The sequence below is a fragment of the Neovison vison genome, chromosome 3 (assembly GCF_020171115.1).
Source record: "Neovison vison isolate M4711 chromosome 3, ASM_NN_V1, whole genome shotgun sequence".
NCBI classification, from domain to species: domain Eukaryota; kingdom Metazoa; phylum Chordata; class Mammalia; order Carnivora; family Mustelidae; genus Neogale; species Neogale vison.
The window spans coordinates 17,186,817-17,205,429 of NC_058093.1; the positions used below are offsets into that span (position 1 = coordinate 17,186,817).

At 44.2% G+C, this 18,613-nt stretch overlaps 1 protein-coding gene across 3 annotated transcripts in view; it reads left to right on the plus strand.

The window, feature by feature from the left end:
- Nucleotides 1-18,613, plus strand: part of PARD3B (par-3 family cell polarity regulator beta) — a 1,037,391-nt gene that overhangs the window by 980,244 nt on the left and 38,534 nt on the right. For 2 of the 3 annotated variants that reach the window (XM_044241394.1, XM_044241395.1), the window contains one exon: nucleotides 6,068-6,147. In XM_044241394.1, the coding sequence (XP_044097329.1) occupies nucleotides 6,068-6,147 (80 nt within the window). Of the gene's footprint in view, nucleotides 1-6,067; nucleotides 6,148-6,751; nucleotides 7,256-18,613 lie in introns of those variants that run through there. The other variant, XM_044241396.1, reaches the window with a different exon arrangement.

Below are 18,613 nucleotides of genomic sequence, written 5' to 3' on the forward strand. Positions count from 1 at the left end.
CTCATTTGAAAAATGTGGCAACCATTGGGATTATTGGGAAGATTGGGCTGATGACAATAAAACATTTAGCATTTTGCTTGACAACCAATAAGGGTTAAATTGTAGTAGTGATCAAACAAAAGACAAATAAATGGAAGGAAAGTTCCTGTTCATGGATAAGAGGACTTAATATTATCAAGATGTCAGTTCTTCCCAACTTGATCGATAGATTCAACATGCTACCTGCCAAAATCTTACCAAGTTATTTTCTTGATTCTAAAGAATCTTAACAAACTGATTCTGAAGTTCATATGGAGAAACAAAAGACCTAGAATAACCAACATAATTTTGAAGGAGTAGAAAGACGGGTGCCTGAGTGGCTCAGTGGGTTAAGCCTCTGCCTTCAGCTCAGGTCATGGTCCCAGGGTCCTAGAATCAGGAACTCATCGGGCTCTCTGTTCAGCAGGGGACCTGCTTCTCAGTCTTTCTCTGCCCGCCTCTCTCCCTACTTGTGATATCTCTCTCTCTCTCTCTCTCTGTCAAATAAATAAATAAATAAATCTTAAAAAAAAAAAAAAGAGTACAAAGTTGGAGGACTAAAATTACCCACCTTCAAGACTTATTATAGAGCTATAGCAATCAAGACAGTGTAGACAATTTCACAATTGGTGAAAGAATAAACAAATATGTCAATGAAACAGAATGGAGAGCCCAGAAATAAACCCAAATAAATATTTATTTTGGTATCTGATAAAAGTGTAGCAAGGATAGTCTTTTCAAATGGTGCTGTAACAACTGGACATCCAACATGTAAAAAAAATGAATCTAGACACAGACCTTACACCCTTTACAAAAATTAACTCAACATGAATCACTGACCCAATTTAAAATGCAAACTATAAAAGTACTAGAAGATAACAGAGAAAATAAATCTAGATGATCTTGATTTTGATAATGACTTTTTAGATATGACACCAAAGGCAAAATGCATAAAAGAAAGAATTGGTCACCTGGACTTCATTAAAATTAAAAAGTTCTGCTCTCCTCTTTGGAGAACAGTGTGGAGATTCCTCAAGAAATTAAAAATAGAGCTTCCCTATGACCCTGCAATTGCACTCCTGGGTATTTACCCCAAAGATACAGATGTCATGAAAAGAAGGGCCATCTGTACCCCAATGTTTATAGCAGCAATGGCCACAGTCGCCAAACTATGGAAAGAACCAAGCTGCCCTTCAACGGATGAATGGATAAGGAAGATGTGGTCCATATACACTATGGAGTATTATGCCTCCATCAGAAAGGACGAATATCCAACTTTTGTAGCAACATGGACAGGACTGGAAGAGATTATGCTGAGTGAAATCAGTCAAGCAGAGAGAGTCAATTATCATATGGTTTCACTCATTTGTGGAGCATAACCAATAGCATGGAGGACAAGGGGCGTTAGAGAGTAGTAGGGAATTTGGGTAAATTGGAAGGGGAGGTGAACCATGAGAGACTATGGACTCTGAAAAACAGTCTGAGGGGTTTGAAGTGGCGGGGGGGTGGGAGGTTGGGGTACCAGGTGGTGGGTATTATAGAGGGCACAGCTTGCATGGAGCACTGGGTGTGGTGAAAAAATAATGAATACTGTTTTTCTGAAAATAAATAAATTGGGGGAAAAAAAAAAAGTTCTGCTCTGCAATAAACACTGTCAAGAGAATGAAAAGATAAGCCACAGGCTGGAAGAAAATGTTTGCAAAAGACACATATGAAGGACTGTTATCTAAAACTACAAAGAACTCTTAAAATCCCACAATAAGGGCGACTGGGTGGCTCAGTGGGTTGGGCCTCTGCCTTGGGCTCAGGTCATGATCTCGGGGTCCTGGGATCAAGCCCACATCAGGCTCTCTACTCAGCGGGGAGTCTGCTTCCCCCCCCACCCTGCCTGCCTCTCTGCCTACTTGTGATCCCTCTCTCTCTCTCAAATGAATAAATAGAATCTTAAAAAAAATAAATAAATAAAACCCACAACAAGTAAAGAAACAAACCAATTAAAATATGGACCAAAGATACCTTAACGGACACCCCATGAAAGAAGATATACAGATGGCAAATAAGCATATGAAAAGATGCTCCACATCATAGGTCATCAGGAAAATATAAATTAAAACAATGATAAGGTATCACCACACACCCACTAGAATGGCCAAAATCTGGAACACTGACAACCCCAAATGCTGGTGAGGATGCGGAGCAACACAAACTCTCATTCATCACCAGGAGGAATGCAAAATGGTACCGCCACTTTAGAAGACAGCTCAGTAGTTTCATACTCTGAGCATACAACCCAGCATTGAAAATTATCTTCACACAAAAATCTGCAGACAATGTTCCTAGTAACTTTATTATTGTGGAAAGTTGGAAGCACCAAGATGTCTGTCAGTAGATGAATGGATTAAGTGGTACAGCCAGACAATACAATAATATTCCGCACTGAAAAGAAATGAGTTATCAAGCACAGAAAGACACAGATGGAACTTAAATGCATATTATTAAGTGAAAGAAGATAATATTTTAAAAAAGGCTACAGACTCTAAGATTCCAACTACATGATATTCTGGAAAAGGCAAAACTATGGAAACAGTAAAAAGACCAGTGGTTACCATGGGTTTAGGGAGAGGGAGGAATGAGTAGGCAGAACACAGAGAATTTTTAGGGCAATGAAAAAATTCTGTATGGTGCTATAATAATGGATACATGTCATACATTTGCTCCAACCCAGTAGAATGTACATCCCCAAGAGTGAGTCCTAATGTAAACTCTGGACTTTGCATGCTGTGTCCATGTTAAGTTTATCAATTGTAACAAATGTTGCTCATGGTGGGGGTAGTGGGATAGGAACTCTGTGTACCTTCCTCTCAATTTTGCTGTGAACCTGGAAGGGCTCTAGAAAACCAAAGCTCATTAAGAAAAAAGTACAGTAATGGTTGTAGCCATAATAATAGTGGTGGTGTTGCTATCATGAATACCCTTTTCCTCAACAGGTTCTGTTTCTTCCTTTAACCAAACACTTGACTTTCCCTGAAAACCAGTGCTTTTCTATCTTAAATGCCTCCATATTGTTTCATTTTTGTTCTCTAGACTTAGAATGCCTTCTCCTGCTACTCCTACACCTTCCCCTCCCCCCCACAAAAATAACTTATCCTCATTCATATTCAAGTTTTCGATGAAGCTTCAACACCCATATGAAGCTGTCTTCAACTCTACCAAGCGGACTTTCGTATCTGTTTCTCCAGACTCCTACCGCCTGCTCTCTCATGCTGACACTCCAGCAGTGATCTCATTGCACCGTAATTGTTTGCAGGCCTGTCTCCTCTATATTCAACGCCATGAAGAAATCTAGCCCTTCTCCATTCCTTGAAATATAGTGCCTAGCGTGGCACTGGGATACAGTTGCTGCTCAGTAATCACTAAGTCCATCATTGAAGAGGCTGTCGTGTTAATAGAGAAGCACTATATATGCATGATATAAATATAATAATTAAATACCTACACGGTTGGTGAAGAAGAGAATAATTTTTGATATAGAAGCATGCCACCCATCTTTGGTCTGTGTTCTGCTACTTCCGGGAAGTTTTTGCTGACCCCTTCCAGGGTCACCTGCACTACTCTTAGTAACAGCCTGAATGGCATGTGATCATGCGTTGTCATACATCATTCTTTAATGATTTCATTCTCTTTTTTTTTTTTAAAGATTTATTTATTTATTTGACAGACAGATCACAAGTAGGCAGAGAGGCAGGCAGAGAGAGAGGAGGAAGCAGGCTCCCTGCTGAGCAGAGAGCCTGATATGGGGCTTGATCTCAGTACCCTGAAATCATGACCTGAGCCGAAAGCAGAGGCTTTAACCCACTGAGCCACCCAGGCGCCCCTAATGATTGCATTCTTGATGCTTGTTTTCCCAACAACACAAAAACTTCCTAAAGATAAGGTTCATCCTACATTTCATATAATCTCTTATGCTGGTAGCTTTTCAGAAAAAGAGGCACCTGGGTGCTGCCTCTGAGAGACACCAGAACATAGACAGCCATCCCTGCGCCAGGCCAGTTCTGGATAACAGTGTTGGAAGTATTAACTTGGAGTTTTGTGGCCACCAGAAAAGATAACTTGTAAATGTCTAGAGCCATAGTAGGGATACATACAAATAATGCCCGACAGTCACAATTAAATAGTCCTGGTATTCATGCTAATTCTTCCTCCATAACCAATAGGTTAAAAACAAAACAAAACTTAGATAGAAGTGGCCAAGGACAGTAATTGTATCCTTCCCTTCTCTTTCTACACCATTTCTTTATCCCCTGTTTGCCTGATACCACCCTTGTCTCTGGTCTTTGTTAGAAAGGTCAGTGGTTTAAATCAGGGCATTTAACCTAATGCAGAGAATTCTCAGTCTCCCAGCAGCTGCTTCTAAGTCTGTGTGTGCAGTCTTCATCCTCACCTCGGTAATTCACTGGGCTGTTGCCTTCTCAGATAACTATGGCCATTCCTGTTCCATGGATTCGTGAAATACAAAGAACACACTCTGAAGAGCCTCCTCTAATGATTTGATACCGGGAATAGTCTTTCTTACTCTAAATGAGCATGTATACTTGTTTTGCAACACCTCTCACAAGAAACCCTCCCCATGCACACCACCCAAGCTGGAATGATGGTTTCGTAGAGAGCTAGAACTTTTGACGGGAAGAAAATAATTTGCAAGTTCAATGCTACCTAGAAAAATTTCCCCTACTGACTTGGCACCATTACTTCCTGTGCTTACTAGCAAACTCTCCCTTCCCCTTCTAATGGTCCAGGTGTTCTGCTTACCCTTTCTGTGCCCATTCCGGGAGGGCTTGCCCGGCCCGAGAGCCAGCACATAAGGGATCCACAAAACCACGTGTGTTGACATGAACAGGTGATGAATTGACGAATCAACAAATACTTTTAAATACCTGGGTGCGTTCATCCTGTTTTGGATTGCTGTGATAGATGCAGAAGGACTGTGTACAAAGTCTCGACATCCACAAAGCTAGCACACTTTAATCCTGGGGCCAGGCACTGCTCTTCTGTGTCTCAGAGGCTGATGGAGGAGACCGGAAAAAAGGTGAACAGAAGAAGTACAATGGAAGGGGAAAAAAATACTAAAGATCAACTCTAGATAGAAAAGAGGCAGTCTCTTCTCTGTGGTAGTTCCTAGGCGAGGGAACTAAGTGAAGTCTGGGTGAGGGAGGGCTTCATGGAAGCTGCAGAGTAGACTGTTGTCACCTGCCCCTGTTAGTAAAGAAAGGTTTCATGGAAAAGGTACTTTTAAAGGATATGGTCCTGGGGTGCCTGGGTGGCTCAGTAGATTGGGCATCTGCCTTAGTTCAGATCGTGATCCCAGAGTCTTGGGATCGAGCCCCGCATTGGACTCCCTGCTCAGGGAGTCTGTTTCTCCCTCTGCCCCTTCCCAATTTGTGCTCTGTCTCTCTGTCTCTCTAATAAATAAAGTCTTTAAAAACAAAAACACAGTCCTTGTCACAGCCAAGTAGAGCCTAAAGAGATATGATGACTAAATGTAACAGGGGATCCTGGAACAGGAAAGGGATTGGGTTAAAATCCAAATCAACTGTGGGCTCTAGTTAACGGTAGTGTGTCAGTATTGATTCATCCATTAGAAGAAATACACCATACCTATGTGAGATGTTAGCAGAAGGGAAGCTGAGTTCTGGGAACTCCACACTGTTTCTCAATTTTTCTGTAAGTCTCAAACTGTTGTAAAAACTAAAGCCAATGTAAAAAGAAAAAGAGGAGGGGGGTCTTACAGCCTACAGAAGCTCCCCAGCTTGGTGACAGGAAGGGGTCAGTTTGGCAATGACCCTTTTTGAAAGAAGCGACTGTTGTTCTATGCCATGTTTGTGGCTTGATCATCAATTCCTGTAGCAATACTGAGATCGTGTTTGCTTTTCCATGGTTGGTTTTTGGCAGGCAGCAGCAGCATTTGGGCACTGATTATAATTTTGCAATGCATTGTCAGTAACCAGGGTGTATAATGGATCTTCATCTCTAATTACTTTTCTCTCCACAGGTGTCTGGAAAGGGTCCAGATGGGAATGCACACAACGTCCGCTTTGAGGGGATGGAGAGACAGTACGCGTCCTTACCCAGGTAGATCACTCAGGGGTCTCCTATCACAGCTTACCTACAAATAAAGTATTTAGAGAAATCTACATGAAATAGAAATCTGGCTTTGAGTTGGGGACTGTGTTATAATTTTCCTGACTGTCGTCTGTGACAACATTCGTGCCATCTTCACAACTGTGCTAATAACTGAAACACTTGTGGGTTATTTTTTTTTTTTTTACTTGTGGGTTATTTTTTAAGGGAAGAAAATAGTATATCATTGCAATTGAACATGTCAGCAAGAATATTGGATCCAGAATGGAAATCTTAAGCCATTGCTATAAAAATAGCATTGAACCTCCTGCACCATGCTGAGGAACAATAAAATAGTAAATCCTTGGTCCTAGCAGTTACCTACAAGAAAGGGCAAGCCAACCTTAACCTTGGAGCTTCATGTGGGTGTTAAAAAGCAGGAGAGAAATGTGAACCTGGGAAGATGTTCTTTGCTTGATTTAGAATCTGTCGGATTCACTAGGCAGTCAGCAAATATTGCTGAGAGGCGTAGACGCAGGGAGGGAAGGAAATAATCGCGTGGGAAAAGTTCGCTTGGTGTTTCTGGCCTAACGCGATCCACTTCTGCTGTAACTAGACACCCCTGAAAATGAGATACAATTCTCAAAGGCCCATGCTCTTATCTCTGAGATGAAGAATAATTTTGGTCTGCTATCAGTAGCACATGACAAAGAGGAGAACTTTCCAAGATTACGTCTAGTGCAGCTACTACGGGAGTGAAGCGGGGTGTGTGAGAAATGGTGAGTTCGGGGGTGAGGGGGTGGGGGACAAACAAAGAAATGTTAATGCCAGCCAGAAAACTGAAATGTTACGGAATATCTCCTTTTAAAAAGAGGGGGGAGGATCCTAAATAGAGCTTTTTCATCAAAGTGGAATTGTTGAAGTGTTATCCCAGAGGGAGTTGCTGTGCTGAGTTTCACATTGGCTATAATTCTGTATGTGAATTTACAAAAATACCATCCTGGATATTGCAACAGGCATAGCCTAAGTGACCATCTGCTCTTATAAATAGTATGTTGATTTCCAAAAGTAATAAAATCTCAGATCTAGTGAAGAACCAATTGTTAACATTGACTGGGAAGGATACTCTGACTACAATGTTTTAAAAGCCTCTATACAACTCTATCTTATTTTTCTCCCTGTTTTCTTTTTCTGTATGTTGTCTCATAGTCTTTTCTCATTCTTGATTTCTCTCCTCTCCTTATTTTTCTCTGGCCTCGTATTTTGTTTTCATTTAAAAAAAAAAAATGGAAGTCATCTCCAAAATTTGCTTTAAATATAACATTTCTGGCTCTCAGTATTGAAGTGTATGGAAATTGTGGTTAAGGCAGATGGAAAGTAGTATGTTCTTATGAAAGGGGAGAAAAAAAGAAAAACTGGAAACAGTTTCATGTCTTCCTGGCCAACTTGCACCAGACTGCGGAAATGGAATTTTTTTTTTTTTTTGGTACAAATCAAAAGCTCAGGAATAACATTGAAAACTCTATAAATTTCACTCATTCATTTCCCATATATCTATTAATCATCTACTCCATATCAAGCCCTGAGAATCTGAAAACTGGAGACAGGGTACCAGTCCGTCCTCAGGACCCTACTCTCTCTCGGACAGGCGGCAGCAAATCAATGTCTTATGACAGAGCAACAAATGTTTAGTTTAGTAATTATTAGCAGAAAGTCCTTTGAATTTCCAGCTCCTATTTATTTTTACTAATAAGCCCTGAAATGCTCAATCGTGGCTGACTCTCCACAAGTTTATTTTAGGATTAAACAGTGCAGAGGGAGTTTTCTGACAAAGGCAATAAATCTATGCTGTTTGTGGCTCTGGAGCTACTGTCACAACCATGAGTTGACAAAATCCTGCCAGCCCCAAGAATATAACTGTAGCTGGAAGAGGAGCATATCAGACCAAAAACGGTGTTTGGCCGACAGTGCACTCACGGTAGGAGTGATTAGCTGCAGGAAGACACAGACCTTTGTGGCCACCTGGCAACCAGAATTCTCCGTGATGCACCATCCGTGGGGCTCAGACAAATGCACAAGAGGTCTCTGGCACTAGTTTTCAAATGGAGGAGTTCCACCTCAAGGTTTCATCTCAGCACCTCAAGGGGAGATGCAGAGCGACCTCACCAATGTGCCTCCAGTCCATGGTGGGGGCTCCATGTTTACCCAACAAGATGCAGAATGCAGAGGCAGGGGACCCACCAGAGACCCAGTTCTGTGTGCCAGCGACATCTACCCTGGTTCTAGTTTCTCCCACCCTGGAGATCTTACTGTTCCCTACACCGAATCACATCAGCTCCACGGGGCTCTCCCTTTGCCAGGAGAGGGAGGTGAGTGCATCTCAGTAGGCACGTCATCCCCTCTTTGCCACAGAGGCAGGGAGCTCTATGATATTTATGGAGTTAAAATTTTAATTACAAATAGGAATAATTCAGGGACACCTGGGTGGCTCAGTTGGCAACGTGTCCAGCTCTTGATTTCAGCTCAGGTCATGATCTCAGGGTCCTGAGACGGAGACCCACGCCCAGCTCCATGCTCAGTGGGAAGTCTGCTTCTCTCCCTCTTCCTCTCCCTCTGCCCTTTCCCCTGCTCATGCTCTGTCTCTCTCTCTAAAATAAATAAAATAAATCTTTTTAAAAAAATAGGACAAGACATGAATAGACACTTCTCCAAAGAAGACATACAAATGAATAACAGACACATGAAAAACTGTTCATAATCATTAGCCATCAGGGCAATTCAAATCAAAACCACATTGAGATACCACCTTACACCAGTTAAAATGGCAAAAATTAACAAGATAATAAACAACAAGTGTTGGAGAGGATGTGGAGAAAGGGGAACCTTCTTACACTGTTGGTGGGAATGCAAGTTGGTGCAGCTACTTTGGAAAACAGTGTGGAGACTCCTTAAGAAATTAAAACTAGAACTTCCCTATGACCCTGCAATTGCACTACCGGGTATTTACCCCAAAGATACAGATGTGGTGAAAAGAAGGGCCATCCGTACCCCAATGTTCATAGCAGCAATGGCCACAGTCGTCAAACTGTGGAAAGAGCCAAGATGCCCTTCAACAGATAAGTGGATAAAGAAGATATGGTCCATATATACAATGGAGTATTATGCCTCCATCAGAAAGGATAAATACGCAACTTTTGTATCAACATGGACGGGACTGGAGGAGATTATGCTGAGTGAAATAAGTCAAGCAGAGAGAGTCAATTATATGGTTTCACTTTTTGTGGAGCATAAGGAATAACACGGAGGGCATTGGGAGTTGGAGAGAAGTGAGTTGGGGGAAATCAGAGGAGATGAACCATGAGACACTGTGGACTCTGAGAAATAAACTGAAGGTTTCAGAGGGAAGGGGGTGGGGGGATGGGGGGATGGTGAGCCTGGTGGTGGGTATTAAGGAGGACACGAATTGCATGGAGCACTGGGTGTGGGGCATAAACAATGAATCTTAGAACACACACACAAAATAAAATCACACAAAAAAATTAAAAATAAATAAATAAAATTTTTTTAAATTAGGAAAATTCTATCTATGGGAAGTTGGTGGTCAGCCTTACAAGGGACTAAATGTGCTCCTGACTGATTTGGCTCCCATGTGGTTTATGAAGAGCATCACAGTGGTTTTTAAGTTAACTCAGTGATGCTGATTTATATGCCCAATTTGGAACTGTTGACACACAGAGAGAAAATGCACACCTGCCTCTCCTGCACCCCCTCCCCCAGGCAGGGAGGGAGCTAGTAGCCCCGGTCAAGGACACCCTGCTCTGCTTTCACGGGATTCAGCCATCTTCAGGTAGGCTCATGCGCCCTGCTGCCAGGCCAACACACACTTCCCGAAGCCCAAGCCCTAGCCCAGGAAGAAGACGGTTCTTAGCACTTGGTAGTTAGGATGTCGCTTAAGGCTAAGGGCTAAAGCTGTTAAGTATTACTGTTAAGCAATGTTAAATCTTCTGCCTTGGAAGAAAAATGACTCTATTTCTTGTCTCCTGAGGGTGGTATTTTTGGAAAGCAGAGCGTCGCCCTAATACAACCTCGTTAGCAAACACCAGGCTCTTACCAGGACGGATGTTTTACCATCCTGTCCAGCCCCCCATGTTCTCGGGTAGTAAACACAGTGAGCTCAGCTTTCCCCTCTTCTTGCCCGACGCAAATGATGACTCACTCTGAGTGAGTAGGGAAGCGGTTGTTTCCTAGGCTGCTCTAATGTGTGAACATCAGTGTAAGTATTCTTGCAAGCAGCTGCTTCTTCACTTCAGCCTTCCGGTCCCGCTCTGTTTTTACAGGCCTGCTTGCGGTCAGTCCCTCCAGCGGAGGAGAACGTGCTCCTCGCCCTTCCCAAGCCACCATTGTTCCCACCTGGCCCATCCCTGGCCCCAGGGGACCCCATTATCCTTTCTCTGCAGATGGCTCGGTGCATCTGCACGTGATCTTACTCTCCCGGGCTTGTAATCAAGTGTGGAGTCCCAAGGAGTGAGCAAAAACGTCTCTTCTGTGGTCCTATACATGTGGGCGGTGAAAGGTTGCTGGAAAAACTCATAAAAATGCCTTCCTTGGTTACATTGCAGAATGAACATTATGCAGTCCCCGCTGGGCCCCCACGGCTGTCCAGAATTCCTCTCAGTCGTGCTGTCGACTCCCTGGACTATCCCACAGTGGCCATTCCCACCCCGTTCTACTCCCGTTAAATTCTGTGAGGATGACTAAATCCTCCAAGCCCAGTCTCTAGAGATGACCTCACTTCCTCTCCTTTATGACCTTGAGACGCTCAACATGAGCTCCTCTCCTTCTGTTCCCCGCAGTTCAGACTCACTGTCCTCACTGACCACACTTCCTGAGGAGAGGTCACAAGGGCATGGACTTGGAGTCAGGCCCTAATTAGAGCCCAGCTCTGTCACTCTTCACCTGTGTGACCTTGCATGAGGGGTCTGACTGCCCCAGTCTCCATTTGTTTATCTGCAAGTGAGGATGGGCGGTGGTGTGAGTACAAACATAAGCAAAACCCTTAGTGAAGAGCCTGCCTGACATATTTTAGGGAATTTTTTTCCCATAGTGTTAGGTCTTTTTAATTTTATCTCTAGGAAAGGCCTGTTTCTGGAGTGGGTCAAATCCATTCATCAGAGCTCATTCCTGCTGGCTTCTCGGGGATCCTGGGCCACCAACTAGTCCTCTGGCAGATGCATCTTGGAGTCCCTTGGCAGTTGCTTTCTCCTACCCACCGTCTCCTCTGTGAATGCATAGTTCAGATGCACAGTTCTTTGAGAGCCCACAGCGTGGACAAGGGCAGAGACAACACCTGCGTGGCATTACGCTGGGGGTGTAACTGAGACTAAAGGATCAGCCAACTCTGGGGAAGGACTCAGGATCAGCCAACTCTAGGGAAAGACCCAGGATCAGCCAACTCTGAGGAAAGACCCAGGGTCCAAATGGTCAAGGGCAAGAGGACATAAGTGAACCAATATGATCTGAGTAACACGCTGGACTAATGGACATCCTGGGAGACAGTAATTCTTGTGGTTAGGGAGTTTCGTACAAGGCTCAGACGGCAGGACGACCCCATGCACTTGACTCCCGTCCGTCAGAGAAAACAAAGACCTCCCCTCCACCCTCCTCCTTCCTCTAGGTCCCACATTTCCTGCCTTAAGAAGAGTGGCTCATCAATATGGGCTGTATTTCCACACCACCCACTGGGACAGTGGCCTCTTGCACTGGGCTGCTGACACGGACACTTCTAGCCGATTCTGTCTCTAGCTCCCCTCATCCCCGACCCCCACCCCCACCCCGTGTAGATTCTCTCTGAGCCGCTGCCTTCATTCCTACAGATTTAGTTCTCACCAGCCCGATGCTAATTTCAAATGAGCCTGGCTCACCTCCCTACCTCACTCTTCATGGCCCCAGCTACTTGACCGCTCCATCCTTCCACCTCCAAGATCGTTCAAAATTCCCTAGAGTTGGCTGATCCTGAGTCCTTCCCCAGAGTTGGCTGATCCTTTAGTCTCAGTTACACCCCCAGCATAATGCCACGCAGGTGTTGTTTCTGCCCTTGTCCACGCTGTGGGCTCTCAAAGAACTGTGCCCAAACTGTGCCCAAACCCAAGACCTCAATGTCATGTTTCTTTAGCTCTTCTTACTTTGAAATCCCATGACATTTGTTTGGCACCTTTCTAGTGCCACCGACCACTCCCTGGATAAGATTATGAAGATTTTCCACCCCTTTCCACCCCTTTGGATTATAAATTCTTCAAAATAAGGGATATTGTTTTATATCCACTGCCAGGACCTAACCCATGACCCTGTATATGACAGATTTTTAATACAATGATGTACAGATGAAAATAGATTTGTTTTTATGTAAGTAAGTGATGGGAAAGAGTGTCTTCAGAGTTTTCTTGACCATTTGTTTCAGGATGCTGTTTTCCAATACATCACTAACTTTTCGTGAGACTGTCTCTTTTCCCCGGAATCTGTAGAAGTCCAGACTTCTAAACATAGTAAATGACCATTTACTATGTGCCAGGCTCTGTTCTAAATGCTTTATCTATACTGACTTACATAATATTCACAGCAACCCTGTGATGCAGAGCAACCCTATTATTATCCCCATTTCATAGGCAAGAGACAAGTACAGTCGCCCAAGTTCAAAAGCTAGAAATGGCAGAGGCGGGATTTGAACCCAAGGAGTCTGGCTTCAGGTTTGCACATTTCACCTCCAGAACTAAGGTAATCCAGCTCAGAGTCAGAACCAAAGTCTGTGGGGGCGCCTTGCTGACTCCGTCAGTAGAACATGCAACTCTTGATCTTGGGCTTATAAGTTCAAACCCCACATTGGGTATAGAGATTACTTAAAAAGAAAATATTAAAAAAAGAAAGAGAGAGAGAGAGAATATCCTTGCTCTGGAGAATTACATACTGACTGATGCATTTAAAGTTTACAAAGGAAAAAAAGAAAAGAACTATAGGGTCATTCTCACACTCTCTTGTATCATTTGCTCATTTTCTTGTCTTTCTCTCTCAACTGTAAGTACCTTTGAGGACAGGGACTATGTCTTATTCATCTTTGTATATGACACAGAACATTATTAATATACAGGTTAGGTAATGCCTTTCAACCATCTCTGTAATGCTGTCATAAAATCAATTCTTTTCCCATCCCCTTGGGTCCTTCCCTTGAAATATGACCAATTTAATGCGTAATTGCTAGATGAACATTAAGCAATATACTTTGTCTACCAAAAAGAGAATCCTGTTTTGTTAGAACCCTCCCGAGAGTTGAAAGGCAGTATCTGCAAATTGGTACTTTGGTTCTTTAAGATTAAGAATAATGTCTACGCAGAAGGAAAAAAAAAAAATGACGAGACAGTTTTGGGTAGAAAGCTGCATGAACATTCCCAAAGCGGGAGAGACTTCCTTTCCCGAGATTGATGCGGGACAGAGGCCTGCTCCGGCTGTCCTTGGCTCCCAGTCCTGACGTTGCTTTAACCCGTATTACATAAATTACTCGAGGGGGAGAGAAAAATGTGTCTCCGTTCGTCTCCAGCAGCTTCAACTTGGCTGTGTAATGAGAAGCAACATACTAGAACTGATTTCGGGTAGAAAGAGCAACTTCAGAAGGAGCAAACAGCTTATGCTTGCTTCCCAGGAACCCAAAATAAACTTGCTTCCTAAGTGTGTTCCCAGTGTTTTCGTGTTGCGCAGGATTGTGTTCAGATCAGAAGAACATGCCATAAGAACATACTTCCGCTTTAACATTTCAGTTGGTTCATTTTGTCGGTTTCAGCTTTCTTGTCTGCATATGCTTTTGCCCACCCAGGAGGACTCAATCACAAGCATGCAGCTAATTTCAAAGCATGCGACGTGCACTCTGCCTACTCGGTCGTGTTGTCCCTGACAGCCTTTTAGCTGGGCATCCTCTGTGCCCGCGACTGTCATCTACCTGGCTGCTTGAATACCACCTCCCTCCCTCATTGCTCTGGTTCTCTTCGAGTAAGCTTCTGCTCTGCTCGCAGATACTCAATTTTCCTTTGCCAGCCTTGCCTTGTTTTATAGCACTTGCCAAGCAGATGGCCGTGACATTCGAGCTCTGCAAAGATTTCTCCCAAGGCCGTGGGACGCGTCTCTTCTGCGGCTAAGCTAGGGACTGAGCGAGTGCAGTGAAAATGTGAGCAATCGGCACATTAGGGGGGTGTGTGTGAGCGTGTGTCCGGCGTGGCTGGGGCTTCAGCCATCTGGGCCCCGTGGAGGTGGGCAGAGCGTCCACATCGCCTACTTAAGTCCTTTACTCTGCCACAAATTCAGTTTGTCAAGTAAGAGGCTCCGTGAGCTTATACGCACTGCTCACGGGAGACACGGCAGCGGTCAGATGTCCAGTCCGGGTCTGAGGCCATTCCGGCGAATCCTTCTCCTCACGACACTGGACAAGGGCCTGCGGCACATCGTCTAGATACGGCTACTCGTGGCCAGTCTTTCTGCTACCTTCCTGGTGGCACCACTTTATCTGAACTGCCTGTCTGTGCGTGAAGGGCCACCTTTCGGTGCTCACGTGTGCGATCGCTGCCCTGACTTTGGAGGGGAGCTATGAGGAGCTGAGGATCCTGTCTAGATCATACCTCCTGCACCTGCGTATGACAGAACGGAATGCCTTTTGAAAATCAGGGAAGCCCTGTTACCCCACCAGTCTAAACGTCCCCTCTCCTCTGGCTCCTGGCGCTGCAAATCTTGTCTCTGCTTCTCCTGCTGTGTGGTGTCAGCTGCCTGTTTGGTTCCTCTGACCCCACCTCACTCCATGCAGAGGACAGAATGACGAATTAGTGGCAATTTAATTCTTTGTGAGATGAAGATACCTCGACTGTCAAATCAAACTTCCTGAAAAAATGCAAAAAGCCCTGGCAGGGAAGACGGCCTCAGGATTTCGAACAGCGGAGTTCAGGGGGTTAATGCTACTGCCGTACCATTTTTATGTCACTTAGTTCCTCCGATAAAAGTCCATTTTAATCAAACTTTTCATCATGTCCTCATGGCCAATATATCCTTGATGCCAGTTAGAATATTTAATATTAATTATTCAGGGAAGGCCTCCATGATGAGTTTAGTTAGACGATTAGTGATTTAAAACCTGTTAAGGCCCATTACAGTATTGATGTCCCCAAAATAGTTTTCACAGAATCTTGATGGACCACATATATTAAATTCCACAGATCTTAATTTTCCCTCATTGTCCCTAGAAAATCCTGAACTATGACACGTCTATTGGTTCAATACCCCTTTTAGACGAGGAGGGTGTGCCTGCGATTTCAACAGCGCCAAAAGAAAAGGGTTCTTTGGCGTCTGGGCAGTTCCTCTGTGGAGAGCGTTGCTCTGTCTGTAATTTCTCATATTCTTTGGTTATTCTGGATGTTTTCCTCTTGTATTGTCGTCACTCCACCATCTGCCACCAGAAGCTCCTGGCCCTGGATGACTGTGGTGAGCTTCCCGACCTGCCGTAGGGCTTTGTGCGATGCTCTCACTCTGCACCTGCCTCCCTCTGTCGTTTGCAGCTCTCCGGCCATTTGCTGCCGTCCCCTGGCCCAAGTTCCCGAGTTCGTCCCTGTGTCAACCTACCACGGGCAGAGACACTCTGACTAAACCAAGTGTATGAATTCGTGACCCTATCTGGTTCAAAGGTGTGTGTGAGGGCCATGTTTTATGGTTCTTTACAATGACATCACATCACTCAGCTGTGCAGCCACGCTGGATAAAAAGTGAGCGCCTCCCAACGGCATGGATGCATGATGTCTTCAGCAGGCATAAGTAAGAGCAAAGCCCCTAGGTTTAGTTTCCACTTTCATTCACCAACATCTGCCTGCATATGGTTTCAAAGACGCCATGTTTATGCCTAAACTAGCCAACTGTATTTGAAAAGGCAACCAAACCAAGAACAATGAAGGCAAAGGCAGAAGGGTCATGATGTAAAGGTGTGCAACACCTACCACGTGCCATGTACTTTCTGGGCGTTGTCTCACTTTCTTTCTCCAGCCAGCCAGGTAAGAGTCATTAGGATGCTCATTTTTGGAAAAGGAAACAAATCTGTCTTTGAAGTGGCAAGATCAGAATCAGAATTCGAACTCGGTTCTTTCTGGTTTTCAAGATCTTTTTTCTTTCACTTTACCTGCCCGCTAACACTGACAAGTTAGGGAGGGGGTGGAATTCAGCAGCTTTTTTCTCGAGTAACCTGAGTTCATGGGAAGGAAGATATCTGGGGCCATATGAGAAATACAGTCATTGTTTCTTAGGGCTCCGAAGAACATGGGAAATGTTGAAACCTGCAGGTAGTGACAAAGTAATAAAACACAATAAGACAGATAATAGGGAATTTATGAGAAAAAAGAAAATTGCTTTCGAAGCATATCATTCTTTGCCTTCTATCACTGTTTTCCCTGAGTTAAAACAAGATAGCCACATTTTCCTTACAGCAATTATTCTGTTCCTATCAGGAGCATAAATAAGGATGGAAATGGCTCCACCTAGGGCTGCACGGGCACAGCGGCTGTGTACCCCAAGTGCGTGGGCCAGGTTCCCAGCCCCCGGACCACTCTCTGCACTGCCCTTCCACAGAAGCACTTGTAATGGGGCATCGGGGAGGAACCAACACTCACTAAGCATTTATTGTGAGCTAAGAACTCTGGTGGGTACTTCAAATCCAACCTCATTTCTTTCCAGCAACAATCCTGAAACAAATATTATTATGCCGATTGACAGATGAAGAAACTGAGGCTCGAGACCCAAAGTGATGGGGTCAGGGTTGCACATAGAGCAAATGGCAGGCTTTGGATTTGATCTAGCTCCTTCTACCTCTGAAACCTCCAGAATCTTTACAAATCAAGCTGTCTTGTGCTAGAGAGAAGCATTCAATGACCGCCTTTCCTGAGGCAGCCCTCACCATGCTGACCCCATCCTAAATCACTGCAGTCTGGAACTCTAAGACATGAAAATGAACAAAGCCCTAACAGGCATTCAAAACCACCAAGAATGGCAACCACGAACTACAGAGCTCCCCTTAGCATATATAAACACCCACCTCCTTCCAGCTGAAACATCTTTTGAACAGCACTCTTTGTTAAAGACAAGCTCTCTGTTACGCACGTGTTTAAAAAATATACCAATTGGTTCCACTTGAGCAATTTTCGTAGCCAGGAAAGAATTGTTGCTTCCTTCGAAGTATGGGCCTGGCCGCTCCCTGGGGGACATGGCTGCGATGCAAATGCCAGATAACTGGGGAGGAATGGCAGCAGTTGACTGCGTTGCTTCAAGTCCAGAGAAGAGAGCTCTGGCAGTCAGTTACCACGGAGGTGCCACACGAGCCCATCTGTGCCCTGGATTTCATGTGACACAGGCCCGCTAACCTCAGTCACTGTGCCAGGAAACACCTTGGTCCAGCTCCATTATTTCTAGCAAAGGCAAACATTTGCAATACAAATATGGGAAGGGTTGGAACAGAAAGAGCAGCATCCAGAATGTGTTCTTGCTTTGATTCCAAGTTTTCAATTAAGCCTAGATGGAAGTGGTTCGGGCTGGTCCCTATAGAGGATCGTCCCACTCAACGATCAGCAAAACTGACCCTTGTGGTTGAACAAGGAATGACATGTTAAGTAGGTAGGAACTGGCAATTTCTCCCTGGCTCCTCTCCACCAACAAGACACTCTGGGGCATGAGAAGTCACCTTTAAACTTGGCCATTGCTTTAAAATGAAGACAGGGTGGTGACTGCTCAGATAAGGTTTCTGCCCACTAATTGCTTGCATGTAGCCGAGGCAAATGCACACCCATTTCCAGAAATGATAGTGTCTGACAGCCTGGGTTTTACAAGGTACCGGAAAGAGCTGTAATTGTTGTGGGAGAGGTTTAAGATGGAAAATAAGCACGTTGAAGTATTTTAAGGAGTTTGCCACAATGATGTTTTTCTTCTGGAAATGGTCCTATAAAATCAGGATCAGGGTTTGTGCTTGCTTGATCACTTTCCACTGACATGTTGGTGCCTTTGACAATTTATGCTGAATGGTCTAGACTGTGTGACACCCTCTTACAGTCTTTTTCCCTAATATCCAGAATCAAGTCCATATAGAAGCCAGAGCTGCTAGCCCATATTCTATGCGTAATGACCAGATGTGCCGCATGTAGTATGGCCAAGATAATGGGAGGACTGCTTTCTGTGGATTGGTTATAGACAAGTCACTTTTGTTACCCCCTTGTCATCAGCTTGAATTCCATAGTTTGTCCTTTTTCTGGTCACTTCCTTCATATCTGATTTTTTAAAAACCTTTTAGTCTGAATTGTTCAGCGCTATCTGTGCAATTTTATTAGCCTAAACAGATGCGCTTAAAAAGTCATCTAGGCTTGCTTATTCCTTCATTCAACACCTATTTGCTGACTAATATATTGTGTAGGCCTTGAAG